The sequence below is a fragment of the Babylonia areolata genome, chromosome 1, assembly GCF_041734735.1.
Source record: "Babylonia areolata isolate BAREFJ2019XMU chromosome 1, ASM4173473v1, whole genome shotgun sequence".
NCBI classification, from domain to species: Eukaryota; Metazoa; Mollusca; class Gastropoda; order Neogastropoda; family Buccinidae; genus Babylonia; species Babylonia areolata.
In genome coordinates, this window is record NC_134876.1 from 77,695,539 (window position 1) to 77,715,280 (window position 19,742).

Genomic DNA, 19,742 nt, shown 5'->3' on the forward strand with positions numbered 1-19,742 from the left:
GACGTAAGCGGCCAACAGGGCGTTGAACCGAGTTCCATTTCGGAGAGTTGGCATGCCTCGCAAACGTCAGATTTGTCACGTGTCCATCATTCGGAGAGTATAATATAAAGACACAAATAAGCAAACCCAGGCTTTGTTTCCACTTGAACTGTATCGTGTTTAAATCAGATATGAAGAGGTTAATCTCGGTCATCAAAACAACAGTAGGTACAACAATGTTGCATAAATATCAAAAGCGGGCTGTTTAATGTAGCTTCTTACGAATTTCAAATAGGTGAGTTGGGCTGAATTATTGGCGGTGCACACACACAGACACACAGACACAGACAGACTCTGACAGACAGACAGACACAAACACACACACACGCACGCATGCACGCACACGCACTCATACACACACACACACACACACACACGCACATACGCACACACATGCACGCATCCATACACACACGCGAAAACACACACGCACGCACGCACACACACACACACACACACACACATGCACACGCACACACACACACACACACACACACACACACACACACACACACACACACACACACTTGTGTTTAGTTTTTATATCAATAATTCCTTTGATGGGTTTTACGACAAATAAATGAGTTCTGAGTTCTGAATTCTGAGTTCACACACACACACACACACACACACACACACACACACACACACACACACACACACACACACACTTGTGTTTAGTTTTTATATCAATAATTCCTTTGATGGGTTTTACGACAAATAAATGAGTTCTGAGTTCTGAATTCTGAGTTCACACACACACACACACACACACACACACACACACACACACACACACACACACACACACACACACATACACACACACGCACACATTTGTGTTTAGTTTTTATATCAATAATTCCTTTGATGGGTTTTACGACAAATAAATGAGTTCTGAGTTCTGAATTCTGAGTTCACACACACACACACACACACACACACACACACACACACACACACACACACACACACACACACACACACACACACACATACACACACACGCACACATTTGTGTTTAGTTTTTATATCAATAATTCCTTTGATGGGTTTTACGACAAACAAATGAGTTCTGAGTTCTGAATTCTGAGTTCACACACACACACACACACACACACACACACACACACACACACACACACACACACACACAGAGTGGGGACAAGGGGTGGTGGAACTGGGATCTTGAGGGTCGGAAAGTGCAGTAAAACACAGGATAAAAGAAAAAAGAGGGTGTTTTCAATTAATGCTTTTATCAGAAAAGATCCTGGCGATTAGAAGTTTTCTTTATCATATATTTAAAATCGGGACATAATTATGTGGGCGACATCCACAGGAATTTCCACAGACTTCGGGAATGGTTCTTCGGGTGTGTTTCACTCACCGGCTGTCGCTGTACGTCGTCAGTAGGAGTGCCGGTTTTTTTGGCGTTACAAGACTGAAACAAGAGAGGTCTTTGGTTTAAACCCCCCGTCACTGAAAAGTGTCAGTAAACGTCGCATTTAGGATGCTGTCCCTGAATGTCTCCAAGCCAGAGCTGCCGAGGAAGCACCCCCCACCCCCACCCCTGCCCTCCCTCCCCCAACCTCCAACCCCACGGAATATGACTGCTTTTGTGCTGTCACGAATTGACTACTGTAATTCTCTTCTCATAGGCTGTCCACATAATATTCTTCAGCGAATTCAAAAACTTCAAAACAATGCTGCCCGTCTGACTCTCAGAGTCCCACGTACTGATCACATTTCTCCTCACCTCCGCACTCAACACTGGCTCCCCATTGAAGCGAGAATTGAATACAAAGATGCATGTCTCTACTATTCTGCTTTTCACTCCGCAGGATCTACATATCTTTCTGACCTTATCAGTGTTTACACTCCCGCAAGAAATCTCCGCTCTTTCTCTGACTGTTGCCTTTTGAAATTTCCTCGTGTCAGTACGAGAACCTATGGTGAACGTTCTTTCTTCTTTGCTGCTCCTCACATCTGGAACAACCTTCCTCATCATATCCCTGCATCTGATTCTATTTCTGCTTTTTTCTCATCACTAAAAACTCATCTTTTTAAAACCTATCTATAAGCACTCTCAGCTTCCTTGTTCTCCAACACCACCCATGTCAGCTCACTTCAGTGGATGTATGTAGAGTGGGAAAGGGAGAGTGTGAGTGGGGGGGGGGGGGGGGGGCGAGGGTGGGAGGGGGGGTTGAGAAAGAGTGGTCATGAATGTTTTATGTAATTTGTAATATTTTTCTTTCACGTAAAGCGCCCAGATCTCCTAGAGAGAAAGGGCGCTATATAAATGTACATTATTATCATTATTATTTGTAGGTGTAATAACGGTCATGCACGTAAAAGCCCACTAATATAAAATTATACGAGTGAACACGAGAGTCGCAGCCTACGAACGAAGAAGAAAAAGAAGAAGGTGGTAAATTACACTCGTGTATACGAGTGAACGTGGGAGTTACAGTCCACGAATGAAGAAGAAGAAGAAGCTGAGGAGGCCTCAGCATGCTGAAGGTTCAGATGGGATGACCGAGACCTCACGATTGGGTTTTGTTGTTGTTGTTGTTGTTGTTGTTTTTCTCTCTCTCTTCTTCTTCTTTGATTTTTAGGCTTGAGCGCAGTCAAGATCGAGACAGTGCCCGGTTTCTTCGCGTGCAGTTCAACTCAAAGCTAGATCTCTAAACTTTTGTAAGTGTTGAAACAAGATCGTGGGGGTTTCTGACAGCGTGAATGCGATTTGTGTGGCTTGAGTCTTGTTTGATCTGGACATTTCATTTTGAGCGGGCGCGTGTGTGTATGCGTGTGTGTCAGTGTGCGTCAGTGCGTGCGTGCGTTGTGTGTGTGTGTGTGTGTGTGTGTGTGTGTGTGTGTGTGTGTGTGTGTGTGTGTGCGTGCGTGTGTGCGTGTGTGTGTGTGTGTTCAGTTGTCAGAAATCAGTAGTTTTGATCTAGTTAAAAACAGTCATAGATTAATCAATGATTAGAGTTGTTTAGTTAAAGAAAACCTAGAGTTCTAACGAAAGTGCCAAACTCCACATAGATAATGAATATTCTCATCTTTTTTTCCCCCCTTGGGCTCCTTTAATCAGTTCTCACTGAAAAAATCACAATCATCGCATGCACATGGTTAAAGCAGTTATGTGGACAAGAAAAGAGTGAATTTATAAACATGGAAATAATGACAAATCAAAGAAAGCAAGAAAACACAGTTAGTTAGTTAGTTAGTTAGTTAGTTAGTTAGTTAGTTAGTTAGTTAGTTAGTTAGTTAGTTAGTTAGTTAGTTAGTTAGTTACACTGACTAGTTAATTGATTGGTTAGTCAAATTAATTAATTGATTTAGAGAAAAGGAAAGAATCAAAGAAACAAGCGCAGCACTGATTCATTGAGCTCCGAAAGACGTTTGCATACACACGCCACACGCTCATGCGTGCGCGCGTGTGCACACACACACACACACACACACACACACACACACACACACACAACTGCAGGAATGAAACAGATCAACCGTCCAATGGTAAATAACCGAGACCATTATCATTGACTGTAAAATGGGGTTACCTCCCTTATTCCATCAGCTGAAGAGAATTTTACCGCGAAACTGAAACTGAACGATAGTAAGCCTTTTAATGAAAGTAAATGAATAAATAGACGAATTAATGAATGACTGAATGAGTGAATTAATGAATGAATAAATAAATCACGACATGATCGTCTTTAATCATTTTCAAGAGCAAGGAGAGTGGGAGAGAGTCGGTCTAAACGATAGAGTTCAGTTCTGTTTCTGAGCCGGTCAAGGAGGCGTCATTGCATTCGGACAAATCCACCACATCTGCAAAGCAGATGCCTAACCAGCAGCGTAACCCGACGCGCTTAGTTAGGCATTTAGGAATAAACAAACAAACACATACATGTACTATAAATAAATGAATAAATAATTGCACACACACACACACACACACACACACACACACACACACACACACACACACACACACACACACACTGACACACACACACACACACACACACACACACACACACACACACACACACACACACACACACACAGAGAGAGAGAGAGAGAGAGAGAGAGAGAGAGAGAGAGAGAGATAGATAAAAGAATAGCAATAAAGAATGAAATTTAAAATAACTGAAAAATACCAGTAATCAAAGTAATGGTAAGTGAAATGATAAATAATAAATGAATGGACAAATAAATAAATAATGAATAACACCCAACAGCCCGAATAGCAACAAGAAGAAAGAAAGAAAAAAATTGTGTCAAATCCTTAACTTACCGACAATTTTTAACATTTTCGCGTTTATTGCTGGTTTCTGGTTTTAAGACAAACTAAGAACTTCCGCGAAATCGAATCACATGGAAAGGGAGCCCAAGTAAACTCTCGACTCTTGACTTGTGTGAAGTGATTTAGACGTAGGTTTGAAGTCTCTTTTTCTTTGTTAATGTTATTGTCATGGACGTTTTGCGTGCGTATGTGTGTCTGTATGTACTGTGGCTGTGGCGGTTATTTGTTCTTTTCTCAAGTTGATCAGTAATTGAAAAGTTCTGTCAACCCAACCCAGAACAGTGTGTTTTGTGTGCATTGATACAACGTGTGTGAAACTGATACGCAGATTCAAGAAACAGCCGAAATCAACATTTTGATTTAATTTTTTTAATTGGTCATTCTCTCACCAAACCGTCTGTATGTGTGTACGTCGATGTGTTTATGTGAGGGTTGGGGTGTTGGGATAAGGTGTGAGGTGTGTGTAAGTGTTACACTTTTTAAATTATAGCGAGTTTGTGTCTTGCCATTTTATTATGTGGGTGAGGTAAAAGAGCTGTGTGAGTCGTAATTTTTGTGAGTTTTTGTATTTTAACATATGACTGTGGGAATGAGATGAGAGAGCTTCTAGAGTGGTGAATGATGTTACAGAGAATTTTGTTAATGATGATGGTTAGCCAGTTGTATCTAATCGTTTTTTGTTGTTGTTGTTTTGTTTTTTTGTTTTTTGTTGGTTTTTTTGTTGTTGTTTTTATAGTCATGTTTCTATTCATAGTGGGTGTATTGTTAAAGGCATTTAGAGCCACAGGGTAAGAACTATACAAAATGTGCAGTATTATTATTATATTTATTATTATTATCATTGATTACTTTGACCGCATACATATCATTATCAGTATTATTTATAGAAAATTATACCAATCATTGTACATCATACTGAGTTCACTGTATTCCCATGATGTAGACATTGCATTACTTTTTCAGCAAGTGTTTAGAAGATATCTGTCTAGGTCTGTGATAAACTGATGATATTATCAGGGTATTTATATTTCCAAACATGGAAACACTGTATATAGCTGAACTTATTAATATAATGCCATTTTGCGCATCATTTGGAATTCAGTCTGTCCCAGCAGCATGCCATGATGCCTTCTTAAAGTCAGCTTAGTCTACTGCATTATTTCTTCGATACATTTAGGTTGATCTTCGTACTTTATCTTTAATTTTAGAGGGTTTATGTTTCTTCTTCTTTTTGTGTCTTATTTATTTATTTTTTTAATGGTTTATTTTGATTACTTTTACATGAATCTGTGATGTTCAGTTTTAAGTTTGATGAATGATTTTTGTAGATCATTTGGAGTGATGTTTATGAACATGCATGAGCTGGCTGTCATGGATAGTCTGTCGGGCTGACTGTCACATCTCTTCAGGATATTTTTCTTGATCACGCTACTTTGATTTTCATGATTATTTATCAGCATATGAGCTCAGCTTCATTGATCTACTGGGGGTAGGTTGGATAATTGACTTCAGACACAGGACAGAGACCAAAAAAGGTTGAAAATGTGCGATCATTTATTGCCAAAGAAGACAAATGTCCCATTATGTTTTCATCAGCAAGGTCACTGTCTGATACATTTCTTTGTTAGTTTGGACATCGTGGTGACAAAATTTGGTGACAAGTTATCATCCTCAGAGTGTTGGTTAACTGTGAATGGTGCCTTTCAGTTAGTTGTCAAATGTCATCAAACTGTAGAAGAAAGCTTGTCAATGGAAATTATCTTAGTTCGTCGGAAATTAATGCTCTTCCCCATATCAGTTTATGACAGAATGACAGAGAAGTAGAAAGCAGGTGAGAGGGAGAAAGTCAAGGACAGAAGGCAAGAAAACATTGATGAAAAGTTCATGTTCATATTCATTTTTCAAGACTTCATATTTATTGATATTCTTCATTTTCAAGACTTCATTTTCATTTGCATCTAGTGAAATTTCTTTGAAGTACAGGAGTGTTATTTATTGTAATGTGCTGATATCAAGTGATAATACTTTAGTCATTTTTATCATTACTGATTAACAACTTCAGACTTGACCTGGAAAAATGTGTGAACTGACTGGTTCCAATTTCCCATTCATCTCAGTGTGAAGAAGACAATTTTTATGTCCATTTATGTTGGGTGAACCAAGACATTTGTCCTGTTGTTGTCCATGTGGATGGACACCCCTCCTGGGCTATTTTCATTTATTAATCTTGGTCAGTGATTTAAAATATCTTTTTGAATTTGATTTGGTTTTTGCGTCAGTGGACTGATCTTTTAAGTCTTGGGGTGGGTGTATAAAGTGTAATTCGAGCTTTCCACTCTCTTGCAGTTCTTTCTTAGTTTGAGTATATTGAATTCTGACTAATTTCTGTAAACAAATTGAGTGTTATCACCTGGTTGTAGGTGCTCAGGTGCCTCTGTGTGTGTTATGATGTGTAGTGTACCGTTTTGAATGCAACACCTGATATGATGCCTGGAAAGGATTATACCAGCTATATTATTTTAAATCGGCAGAGCTGCAAACTTTATCTGTAGTTTTGCAGACTGGCTATGAGTAAGGATTCTGGATCATTGAAAAACATAAAAGAACTTTTTGTTTTTTTCCCCCCCACTTAACATTTGATCCAAAATCCTGACAGAACTACAAAGAACAGAAAATATTTAAACCATTGTTAAATATTGACAGAATGGAAATACTATGTAATGGGTTGGTGGATGGGTGATGGATATTTTGTGCGTTGATTCCACTGCAGGTGACTATCACTCTATATGGACATAATCATAAATTTTATATACATGTGCATGTATGTGTGTCCATGACTGCTTGTGAGGTAATTGTTACATATTGATGTAAAGCACACAGAGACCTGCTTTGAGGAGGAGACAGAACCTTATATTAATAATAATGAAGAGGTTTTACCCTCAGTATTCATGCAATAGCCATTACACTTAAAGCACTTTCTTTTTTCCTTAAAAAAGTGACCTTGGCTGAGCTTACATTGTCTGTCTTTCTGTCACACACACACACACACACACACACACACACACACACACACACACACACACACACTACAACATATGCACAAAAGTTGTGAGAATTTTCAAAGTTTGATGGGTTTTTTGTTGTTGTTGTTTTTGTTTTTTTTACTTGACATTTTTTTACCCACTGGTTCCTGGCTTAAGAACACGCTATCATGGAGATCCAAGCACAAAACTTATACAGGCTATCATGGAGATCCAAGCACAAAACCTATAAATTATCTCAAGATTACTGATAGCAAGTGAAAAAGATGTCAGGGGTCTGAGAGTGCAGATACAGCAGCTCCACTGTCCATCGAGATCACCATTTTTTTTTCTGTTGCAGAGATCGCTGGTTGCAAGGTGCTGACATCCCTTTCACCATGCTGACCCCCAAGTTTGACCTCTCCCAGGACGACAGTTTCATCACTCTCATTATCTACGCACCCTACACCAATGTGGCTGAAGCCCAGTTTCATACTGAGGACCAGATGATCATCTTCCACTCAAAACCGTACTACCTTCGTTTACACCTGCCTGGCCGAGTGCTAGACGATGACAGAAACGAAGCAGCCTATGATGTGGACAAGGGGACCTACACGGCCAGAATTGTCAAGGAAACCAAAGGGGAGGTGTTTGAGGGCCTGGACATGCTGACCAAGCTGCTGACTCCCCCTGAAGCCAGATGGAAGTCAGAACTGAAGCCCAATCTTGTGGAAGAGATTGGCTCGTCGGATGCCATTTCAGAACAAACTGAAATGTGTGGAAGCAGCTGTGGAGACGGCGACAACAGTGAAGGGACAGGGTTGGATGATGACATTGACTGGTTCATTGACCAGTGTGATTCATCGGACACGGAAACCAGTGACATTATGAGTGGATCAAAGTACGGGTTTGCTCAAAGAAAATCTGGGTTTTCTCAAAAGCTGATGCTGGAATTTTCAGACATTTTTGATGTCAAGGACCCTGATAGCTTAAGCAGTTCAGAGAAAAAACAGAAGAGACATGCCCATGAGGCAGACCATTTCAATGATGACTATTATCTGGCAGACTTGTATGACAACAGTGAAATTCCTGACATTTTGAACTTCAAGCCGTGGTGGGTTGATATGAGCAAGGGATGTACTTTGACGCCAGAGGCAAAAGAAAAGATGCTGAACCTACCAAAGAAGAGCTATCTACTTGATGCTGAGGAACTGAATGGTGTCTACCTGGGTCTTGTGGACTTAATATTTGCCTATGCCTACAACCACAGAGTTCTGTATGGAGAGAACAATGTTGAATCTGGATGGACAATTGCTAAGCTTGCCTCAACACTGTCTTGGCTTGGTACCTTCACATGTCTGCGGGATGTTGTGGTCACATGCTTTCGCAGAGCTCTAGTCTTCCCTCTTTATCGAAATTGGGATGTGTGTGTAAAAGTTCTGGAAGATGTGCGGACTCTGTTTGCTGGCGGGAAGAAAGTGCTGCTGAAGTGCCTGCTTGACATCCACTCTTGCATGATTGTCAGTGATCCACGTTTCATCTTCAACGACCTCTACATCACTGACTACTGTGTGTGGATTCAGTCTGCAAGGAGCAAACACATTCAGTCCTTGGCCACAGCTTTACAGATTCTGGCAGTGTCCAAGAAAGATGTGGGGCTGGACCTGGAAGAACTGGAGTTGGCAGCATCAATGGTACTGAGGGAGCAAGAAGGTGACAGTGGTGTTGAAGACATTACACACAGAGTGGGTCAGATTGATGTTGGTCAGCCAACTTCACCTCTGGATTCTGATGATGACAGTGACCAGGACCAGAGAAAGGACAAGAAAGAAGTTACAAGTGAAGAAGAAACAGAGGAAAGTGAAGATGATAGCGACGATGAAGATGAAGAGGACAGTGGAGACGAAGAGGAAAGTGAACATGAATACAGGGAAGGTAAAAAAGAGACTGAAGATGTTAGAGATGAGGACAGTGATGCTGTGAAAGTAGAAAGCAGTGGGAGCAAGTGATAGTTGAGAAAGGTTCTGATGAGTGACACTCGACCACTCTACTGATGGCAGACAGAAGGCACCAAAATTAGTTACATTCCCATGTACATGATCACCAGAAGAAAAAATGATGCTCTGACAGAGTGTGTGGCTAAACTGGAGAAAAGCTTTGTGATGTCAGAAAATGACAAGTTCCAGTTAAGATTAGTAAAAATCATCATCTGGGAAGGAATTGTTTCTAATTATTTTCACCAGTTGTTTATCAAGCACAAGCAGGATTACATCAGAACAGAAAACTGTTGTTATAGAAGAAAAGGGGCTGGAAGGTGTGGGCATGTTTTTTATTTTTTTATTTTATTAGAACATATATCCAGTAACACTGACACACCACTTTAGCTTTGTCAATCTGTGCATGACCATTTGCCTGGAATTAAAACTCTTCATAATAATATATAGTTCCAAACAGTGTAAATTTTTGTTTTGGTAAGATGAGGGCGTTTTGTTTTTGTTTTTTCCAGGTTTGGCTTTTTTTCCTCGTCTGACAATGAATGAATGTTTGATTTTTGGATGAGAGTGTCAACTATGATAAGAAGTTGTATGCAGCATGCCTCTGGCACTTGTAACAGCATGCAACATGTGCATGTAGACTGGTCAAAGGATGGGGGTGCTGCAGTGATGTTTTCTTCCAGGGAAGATCAGCTGAACATTTTCACAGATTTTAAAGTTAGTTGAGGTAAGGAGTTGATGTGACTGCCATTTGTGGGAAGCAGTTTACATAACAGGATAATAATTGTGGTCAGTGTCACAGTTTTTAGTTTCAGTTTTTCAAGGTGTCACTGTGTTTTGACAAATCCAATATACACTACACATTTGCTAGGCAGATACCCGACAGCATAACCTAACACACTTCTCAGGCCTTGTATGCATGCATACGTATTTGTGTACCTATCAGAGTGGATTTCTTTTGCAGAATTTTGCCAGAGAACAACACATTTGTTGCCATGGGTTATTTTTCAGTGTGCTAAGTGCATGCTGCACATGTGACCTTGGTTTAACGTCTTGTCTGAATGACCAGCCACTCAGTTTGATTTTCCAGTCAAACATGGGGAGAAAGGGTGAGAGCAGGATTAAAACCTAGACCCTCAGACAGTGATACAGCACTGGTTAACAGTTTCAAAAAGAATTGAATACAAGCTTTCTGCTCTGACGTTTCCTGCTCTCTCAAGCTCTGGTCCTCGCAACCTCTCTGACCTCCTTGAAGTGTACATTCCAACTTGTCACCTTCGTTCTGCTTGTCACCTTCGTTCTGCTTCTGACACCAGGCTATTAAAAATCCCTGTTGCAAAGAAGAAGCAACAGGGTCAGAGATCTTCTCTTTTCAGGCCCCATCATTGTGGGACAAAGTGCCAGAAAATTTTTGACTGTCTCACTGAAATCTTTTAAGCCTGCTCTGAAAACACATCTTTTCCAACATTTTTTTTTTGGTGCTGGTCTTGGTATGATCTGGTTTTAAATGCATGCTTTATTGTTGCCATGTATGTGTGACTGGATGCTAGTGAGTATCCGTGCATTCATGTGTATGTAAGTGCCTGAGGTGTGTTGCAGGGATGCGTTTTCTGGAGGGTGTCATCGGTGGGTGGGTGGTTTCCAATGTTCAGGTGCATGAGTGTAGAAAGAAATGTAAAGCGCTTTGAGCAGTATTTCTGGAAAAAATGTGCTATATAAATGTAAATGTCCAGTAATATTGTTATTATAAGCCTCTTAACCATTCTGCCAGCTTGCTCCATATTACAAAACGTGGGGTTGGGTGGGTGGGAATCTGTAGTCAGATACAGGACAGATAAATAAATTTAACATGCTCTAGCCAGTAGTTGTTTGTTGTTGTTTCTACAAAACTTTTTAATTTTTTTAACTGTTCAATAATGTGTATCTTTGAAATTCTAGAGAAACATTTTCAAGAAAAAAAATATCTTGCAGACAAAAGTATAATTTCCTGGCAAGTCAGTTCCAGCCATTCACACCTAATTTTAATCAATATCAAGAGTTCACATCTTAGTCTTTTCAGCCAGCTCAACCTTTAAGGTCAAAAGTGAAATTTTGTGTGTGTGAAAGGAAGCAGATTTGGGGAAACAAAAAAAATGGGACAGAGGGTGAGCAGACAGAACAAATTTGAATATCAATTTTGATCTTTATAGCTGTTGCTTCTCATTTTGTTATGAGCCTTACAAGGTGCACTGTATGTATTGTGAAACAATTAAAATAAGATCTTTAAAGCACTGAGTGGAGTGAGGGAAACTATGAGAAAAAGTATGGAACAAAACAATATTCTGAAATAAGTCAGGGAAGAGATAACAGTATCTCAAAGCTATGTAAAAGTGTTAAAAGTGTCTTTGGAAAAAAAGGAAAAATAGATGTCTGCATCACACTGTTGAGGGGGGTGGGGTTGTGAATTGGTTGAAAGCTTGAGTGTATCACTTCTGCAGGAGATCAGTTTAAAATCTTGTGCTTGTCATTAGCAGAGTTTGAAAACGAAATCCTGTTTCTGTTCTGTTTAGCATTTTCATTTTCGGTAGCAAGGGAACTAAACTATGAAACTCAAGACATGTGACAAGACCTTTCAAGCCATTGCTCACATGAAGGCATTCTAGGCATTAAAGGTGGAACCAGCAATTCTTGCTTTTTTTATATAATTTTTTTTTTAAAGGGAAACAAAAACTTTCAGAAAAATGTTTACAGTTATTACCTTTAATAAGACAGATGTACATATTGTGCTCCAACACAGGTTAAAGCAACTAATAAACTTATTTTGGTATATCTTTCTGTTTGAATGATTTTAGAATATTTCATACCTGTCAAAATTTTGTGTCCATTTGAATTCTTTCGTGACAGTTGAGGTGTGTGTGTGTGTTCAGTCACATTGAATCATGTACGTAAATTTTCAATATTTGGAATTTGCATGCAGCAACTCATTTATTTTGCTTCATTTCCCCACTTTTCCCTTCCCTTCCTTTCCCAACACTGTAAATACAAAGGTAATCTCTGTTTTCCATCTGCTGTCATGGAAAGTGGGCAGTCTACAATTTTTTTTTTTTTTTTTTTTTTTACAACACATGCACAATGCTTATACTCCAGATGCACTGGAAAATGACTTTGCTGGATAAATACAGGTTAAAATTTGATGGCATAGGTATGTCCAGTGTGGAAATTGTGTTCAAAACAACTGTTTTGATCCACAATTTTACAGTGCAGTCAAGCAAAATCTGGAGTGGTGGACTTGTGGATAAAACACAAAACATATGACAGGGAAATTAGTCCTGTGTTTGATTCAAGCTTCACCAAGATTCTTGATGGACCTCTCCTCTGCTACGCTTCAAGTGTTGGTCATGCAATAGTTTTTCATATGAGACAATACAATGGTGTCCCATGTGTTGCATAGAAGTTTTTCAAATGAGATTATAATAATGACATCCCATGAACAGCATACACTTACAGCAAGTAAAAGAATTATGGCAACAAGAAAGTTGTCTCAAACGAAAGTACATAGTAAAATTCAGTTTCATACCAGTGGTTCAAATTCAAGATAACATACTGACCAAAAAAGAGAATAAAAATGATATTTCAACGCTGGAATGAGCTCTCCCTTGGGAAAGCAACCCTGATTCCTCACAAGAAGTCAGTTGCATAAGAAAATAATGCAACACTTTCAGAAGACCGCTTACAAGGAGTAGGACACGGAGGAGGATGCAATGATGTTCTCACAGCTTGTTACCATTTATTGTCTAGAACAGGACCTCATAGACTCTGTATTGGCAGATGAGTGTCTTCACCATTCTGCCACTTTCCAAGGAGCTGCAGCCAGCTTAACTAACATTGAGTTCAGTTCATGTAATGATATTTAACATCACCAATAAAACTCAACTCTTCCACACAATGTTTTTCATGAAAGTTCAACTTTATTTAAACGCATTAAGACACAGAAACACATTCAAAATCACTTCACACCCTTCACATCAAAAGTCCAACAACTGAACTCAAACATACATCAAAGTTACATGCACAGTCAAAGCATTTGTGTGTGTGAAAGGATGGGGAGCATGGAGAGGAGAGGGTAAGAAAAGAAGAGAGGGGACTGCGGACTTCCTGACCGACGATGATGAGAAATCAAACAAAAGAACAGCCTGCATGAACTGATCTTATCATACTGAAAAAAAAAAGATGAAAAAAAGCCCAACTCTCAACCCTCTCAGGGGAAGGGAATATGTTGGATTCACTTGCCTCAGTTATGACTCAGTAATCAATGTTGTTAAAAAGGTCACATTATTTGGCTAAAAACCAAAACAAATATTTCCAAATGACATGCCACAGTATCTTGTGTGGTCCACTTTAGTTGCTCAATATGTAATATCAAATTTTTGCTTTCAGACACTATGTATCTATCTATTGTTATATCCTTATCTTTTAGACAGTGACATCCAATATAGTTAAGCATCAATCCCTTGGAAGATATGATTTTAAAAATATTTTTTACAATATGATTTGTTATTATTTGCTTTTAAATACTTCCTTTCAGTCATCAATACTGCGAATGACACAGGCCATCAGTCCAGGAGCCCAGTATGGTGACAGATGGTGACAGTGATATAGAAAAGAGCACCATGATGCTCCCTATCGCTGCTGCTGCTTGGAGAGGACAAGTTCTCGCAGACTGTTCTCACTCTCCTTTAGACTCTTCTCCAGGTACTCCTTGCTCACCTGCACACAAAGGAGGTGTGACATGAGATCTTCATAATGAATGATGAAAGGAACAGGTGGATAGTTCAGTGCAAAAACTTGTTTTTTTCCAGTTATCGGACCCATACTCAGTGTGCCTTGAAAACACAGACCACCACATGCCTTATTTGATGGATACAGTCAATCAATCTCCCTTAAAACATCCTCCGAATCTGAGCCTTACTTTGACTTTGACTTTCAGAAAATACTGATCACCATAACAGGAAAACATATTGGGGATATTAATTTGAAACATTCATCTGCACAGTCAAGAAATTTACAGATATAATAAACATTGCCATAAACATAGCAACCTATCACCTGATCTGCTTTCCACTTGTCACACAAGAAGTAACAGTGTACACAACAATAACCAATGCAGCTCTTAATATCTGAAAGATTTTGAGAGAAAAGGGCACCACATTCAGTTAGACCTCTTTAAAGTACATGTTTTATTCAAAGTGAATCTGTTATAAAGAACTGTGCCGCTTTGGTATATTACATCAAGACTCAGAAGTTGTGTTCAAGATAACTGAAACAACCTGCTGGTGGAAATTATCTTTAGTCAAAACTTGGAGCCTGCTCAGTTTAATTTGAACAGTGTAAATCAAGGAAACATTAAAAAGCATTCAACAAACTAATATACGCATCTACTGTATAGTTAACTAAAAAGAAATAAGGAAGAAAAAAAAAACAACTGATGACACAAAATGCCTTCTTTCTTATACCATTCCAAGCGTATTTATTTTGACTTAAATCCTGCTTTTTGCACACCATGATCATATACACTGAGCTAACAGACAAGTCTTTATCATCCCACAAACTTCAAATAAAATGGAACAAATATCTGCCACTTTTTATCACTTTAGTCTAAATAGCAATTATGTAAATTTAATGCAAGTTGAAAAGACAAGCAAATAATTGTTTAAAATAATATGATACAAATTACAACTTTCAAGTGCAGTATGTCATTCAGAAATCAAATCAATTTATTATCAAAAAGCGTGGACAAGAAAAGAAGAATTAGTAGAAAAAAAGAGTGAAATGTTAGTCTCTGAAACACCGCTCAAGAAATCTTGAGTGAAAATCTTATCAAGCAGAGTCAGAAGACCAGCCATTTGCCTTACCTCAATGGTCTTAATCTTCTCGTCTGCCAACTTCTGTTTCTTTGATAAACTGTCTCGGATCGTTGGGACAGACATCAGCAGAAACCTGAAATACAAATGTCCAGAAATAAAAGCTATATTGTGCCAATATAAATAATATGACAATATCAAGCACAGGAAATCAGCATCAGAATATACCTATGTAATTTCAAAACGCGTGTTTAAATGCATGCACGTCCCTTGAGCCCTCTTCCACATCTCTCCCCTAAAAAAAATGTTCTGCCCAAAAAAGCCCACTGCTAAAAATATGTTTGATGATACTGATAGAGTTAAGAGTAATAATAAAATGAAAGGATGGTTAACATTAAGTAACTGTAAAATCAGTCTAGGAAACATTTTCAGTTCCAATATTCTACCAGATAATGATGTAGTATCACTGTCACTTTTGTTTGTTGTATTTATCCATGTTCTGCTGGAATGTAAACTATATCGGCAGAAATCAAACAAACTCGTATAGATCTAGTACCTTTAGAAGGAACATGGTGTGACCGTCAGTGGAATGATAACTGAATGCCAAAAATGAGATCACTCACTTTACTTAACTCGCATTATAATCCTTATATAATAATTCATCAAGAACCAAATAAAATGTATCACTCCACTGTTATGATATCAATGACCTCAGCCCATTATCAGCTGGTCAAACTGTCAGTAAGTGCGATATTACTTCTTCAAAACTTTCTCATATTTGTTATTGTTCTTTTATATTTTAATTGAGCAAGTATGAAAGGGCTGTGCTCAAAATGATGTCACTGCAATTTACAAATGATGATGCAACTGCAAATGAAACAGCAACAATGGTAGTGTATACAAAGGATGAAATTAAAATAACCATAAAACATTACACTTTTGACTGATGCTACTCTAGAAATTAAATACTACCAAATATATTTGATTACCGGCTCTTGTATATATGCAGATGCTAAATGCTCTTACGTAACACTGCCAATTTTTACAGAAAAGCAAAACGAATGTCAAGATGTAAATTTTACAGCACACACGCACACACACACACACACACACACACACACTTACACACACATAATAACCTGCTCTCAAACACTTTGCAAAATATTTGTACTGTACATAGCAACATGAAGTACAAAAACCATTATTCACACTCTGCTTGCCTGAAGCATTTCCTACACACTGTGTATATCTATATGTGTGTGTGTGTGTGCATCCTGTGTGTGTGTGTGTCTGTGTATGTGTACCTGCAATCAGATCGTTTAAAAACCTCAGCCCTGATTTATCTACAAGTCTGGTAAATTAAATATATTATATCATTGATATGATTTAACCTTTTCTGTACAAAAATATTATCAGCTGAGGTACAGATCATCTCAATTAACACAACTTATACTTGACCACGCTCAGTTAATCAACTCAAGCACTGGACTAACCAATAATTAGGAAATCAGGTCTACCATGCACACACACAGGCACATACACACACACAATTACACACATACATATAAATATACATTACACCCACATAAGAAAACTAAACAGTAAACTGATAGAAAATAAAGGACATCACAATAAATCTGACAGTACAGACTTACATTCTGCCAACCCCTTGGTAGACAGGCGTATCATCAGGCAGGGCACATATTTCCTGGTCCACCAGACGTGTGTGCTGGATCTTGCGTTTCAGCGTCTCCACCTGGTTGTCAGCCACCTTCAGCTGCTGTGTTGTCTGGATCATCTTCAGCTGCAGCTCTTGGAAAGCCTGTACAAATATTGACATGCCTGTAATTCAGAGTGTGTTAATATGTTGTATTATATTACTCTTTCATCACAACAGATTTCACTGTGTGAATTCAGGCTGCTCTCCACCATGGCTGGGAAAGTGTGTTGCTACACTGAGAGCGCCACCCAATTTTATATTTTTTTTCCTGCCTGGAATTCAACTTGTTTTCATATTGAAGTCACTTAGTAGATTTTTCCACAGGAATTTTGTTAGGGGCAACCTTTTGTTGCCATGGGTTCTTTCACGTGTGCTAAGTGCATTCTGCACAAAGGACCTCAGTTTATTGTCTCTTTCGAATGGATTACTTTGCATGTAATTTGTTTGTTTGTTGTAATTCATACTGCAAAATGAGTCAACGTTGGATGCTGCACAGCAGACTTAATCTTTTTCTTTCTTTTTTGAGATTTTTCCATTCACTCTTCTAGTTACCTGAATGAATCAAATAAAATGTAAATTCTTCTCACTCAAGACAGTCAAGTTACTGCTGATCATTATCGATCGTATCAACGCGGGGGAAATCACGAGAGGAAGTTAACATTCTTCTAAAATATTTGACATTTTATCACAAAATGCAAAGTCAAATTATGCAAAGATTAGACATAATCGGATAGTAAGCAAGTCAAATCATGACACCGTCTTCTGATTTCATTGAGAAAAGTAGCTCTATCCTAGCAACGTGCTCGAAAAGAACGGTGTCCACTGATAATTCTTAGTTTTCAGTTTCTAAGAAGTAACAATTTAAAACATCAATCCAGCAATCCAATGTCCATTATACCACCAATTTCCAATTTCAATGACACCCGCAAGTCACTCGAATACCTTTCTTACCTTCTTTAATTCCATGTCCACTGGTATCGACGCCATTTTGATTGAGTGACCAAGGAAGGGAGCTAACAGAGCTTCATGCAATCATTTGGAAAATTTGAGTACGGGTGAAATAACCTGTAAAATATTGCTATATTTCATAAAAGCTATGAATTATCAAATCATCTCATGTCTCAGAGTGGAATACTATTTTTGTTGGCGTTTACTGCAAATGTATCACAACCACAATATACCGTTAATAAAATCTCCCTTCAAAATGAAGGGGAACAATTCCACATCCACGAATAAATTAAAACATTAGTATTCTCCCTTACACCAGTGTGTGTGTGTGTGTGTGTGTGTGTGTGTGTGTGTGTGTGTTCGTTCTTTAATTCAGCGTTTTTTCACTATCAGTGATATCAGACGATTAAAAAATAAATAAATAAAAAGGGGGTGGGGGAGAGGGAAGAGGAAAACAGAAAAGGTAGAAACCTACCAAAAAATGCCTAAACTAACATGCAATTACATTTAACAGTATCAATTCAATAATGGTAATGGTAATAATATCAGCAACCATTAACACAATTCTGAAGTACATTAAAGGAATGTAGAAATAGGGCTATGAACTGATGCCTGTCAAAGTTTGACCATAAGAACCTCGTCAGAAATAACTTTCCAAAAATCATCTGCAGAATAGTTATTCGTTGCTTGAAAGTCAGGATGTTCATCAAAACGGGAAAGATTAGGGTAGGTATACCTAATTGCTAACGGTCTAGTCGAAGCGACCAGCTCAACGTGTGTACCGTAAAGATAACATATCGTACGATAGACAAACGTCGTTCTTTTGTTTTTGAGGGCTTTCTCCGACTGGTTGCACCAGGAAAATTTCGTCTGCTCATTCTTTTCAACGTTTTGTCGACGTTTGAAGTAGCAGGGGTGCCTGGGGGTAAATGCGAACAGGCAAGTCTAATTGCGAACGATGGCTTTGTGTAGGCCTACATGTAGACAATTAAAACAAAAGCAGGTCTTTAACTCACTGGACATAACATATTCTTGGAACATCGCGCCACACTGTTGTATTGTTGGTTTTGATCACACATGCACACATGCACACAAACACACCCTTTTGAGAATGTTCAATAACTATGCAGCATCGTTTGCAAATAGACTCAAGTCAAAATATCATGCCAACGACACTAATTTGCAGATTCCTGTCAAAACTGACGTTCTGATCTGTCACCAATATGCTTTCTTGAATTTTCCCAGCACTGGTAATGTGCATTCAACATTTCTGATCAAACAATTTTAAACTGTGTCGAAGTTCAAGTCCCACAACTTGCTTCCCTTGATTTTAGGATTTTTTAGAGAAGAAAGAGTGCGGAAATAGCCAGAAATAGCTGATGTTTGACTGGTTTTTGGAAATGGATATTCATTAAGGTATTAGAAAAAGGTCGAAGCAGACGTTAAATTGTGAAATGCAACCATTAAGAACACTTCAAAGTGGGACGGTATACGAATCAATACACACTGTTCGCAATTACCCATACCTACCCTACAAGATATGATGCGATTGTTTGGTCTTTTTTTCTCACTGATTTCATTGTTTTAAGTACTGTTTACTTTTAAAAAAATTCTTGCATACAATACTAATGATTTACTTCATACCCTCAATACCACAAGAGGAGCTGAATAATCTCAACTGAATATTCTTCAGTGTGTGTGTGTGTGTGTGTGTGTGTGTGTTTCTTTAACTGATTTAACTTCTTTTCACTTTGAGTGATATTGATTAGTAGTGTATGTGTGTGTGTGACCCAGTGAGTGTGTGTGTGTGTGTGTGTGTGTGTGTGTGTGTGTGTGTGTGTGTGTGTGTGTGTGTGTGTGTGTGAG

General features: G+C 38.6%; 2 protein-coding genes across 2 annotated transcripts; one reads left to right on the plus strand and one right to left on the minus strand.

The window, feature by feature from the left end:
• The first annotated feature begins 4,404 nt into the window (after nt 1-4,404).
• Nucleotides 4,405-11,174, plus strand: LOC143287724 (protein SHQ1 homolog). Its single transcript, XM_076595965.1, has 2 exons — nt 4,405-4,482; nt 7,736-11,174. Exon 2 carries the CDS (start codon nt 7,773-7,775, stop codon nt 9,381-9,383), a length of 1,611 nt encoding a protein of 536 aa, XP_076452080.1. The 5' UTR covers nt 4,405-4,482; nt 7,736-7,772; the 3' UTR covers nt 9,384-11,174.
• A 2,121-nt stretch (nt 11,175-13,295) lies between these two features.
• LOC143287734 (prefoldin subunit 1-like) lies at nt 13,296-18,006 on the minus strand. The gene is made up of 4 exons (XM_076595978.1): nt 17,880-18,006; nt 16,864-17,030; nt 15,260-15,344; nt 13,296-14,114 (listed from the first exon to the last, which is right to left on the minus strand). Exons 1-4 carry the CDS (start codon nt 17,913-17,915, stop codon nt 14,028-14,030), a joined length of 375 nt encoding a protein of 124 aa, XP_076452093.1. The 5' UTR covers nt 17,916-18,006; the 3' UTR covers nt 13,296-14,027.
• Between the last annotated feature and the right edge of the window lie 1,736 nt (nt 18,007-19,742).

Coding starts and splice junctions, on each gene's coding strand:
- LOC143287724 (XM_076595965.1), top strand. CDS start 7,773: ATGCTGACCCCCAAGTTTGACCTCTCCCAGGACGACAGTTTCATCACT.
- LOC143287734 (XM_076595978.1), bottom strand. CDS start 17,915: ATGGCGTCGATACCAGTGGACATGGAATTAAAGAAG. Junction 17,031..17,879: donor TGGACATGGAATTAAAGAAG/GTAAGAAAGGTA, acceptor ATATTTGTACAG/GCTTTCCAAGAGCTGCAGCT. Junction 14,115..15,259: donor AGAAGATTAAGACCATTGAG/GTAAGGCAAATG, acceptor CTTTGTGTGCAG/GTGAGCAAGGAGTACCTGGA.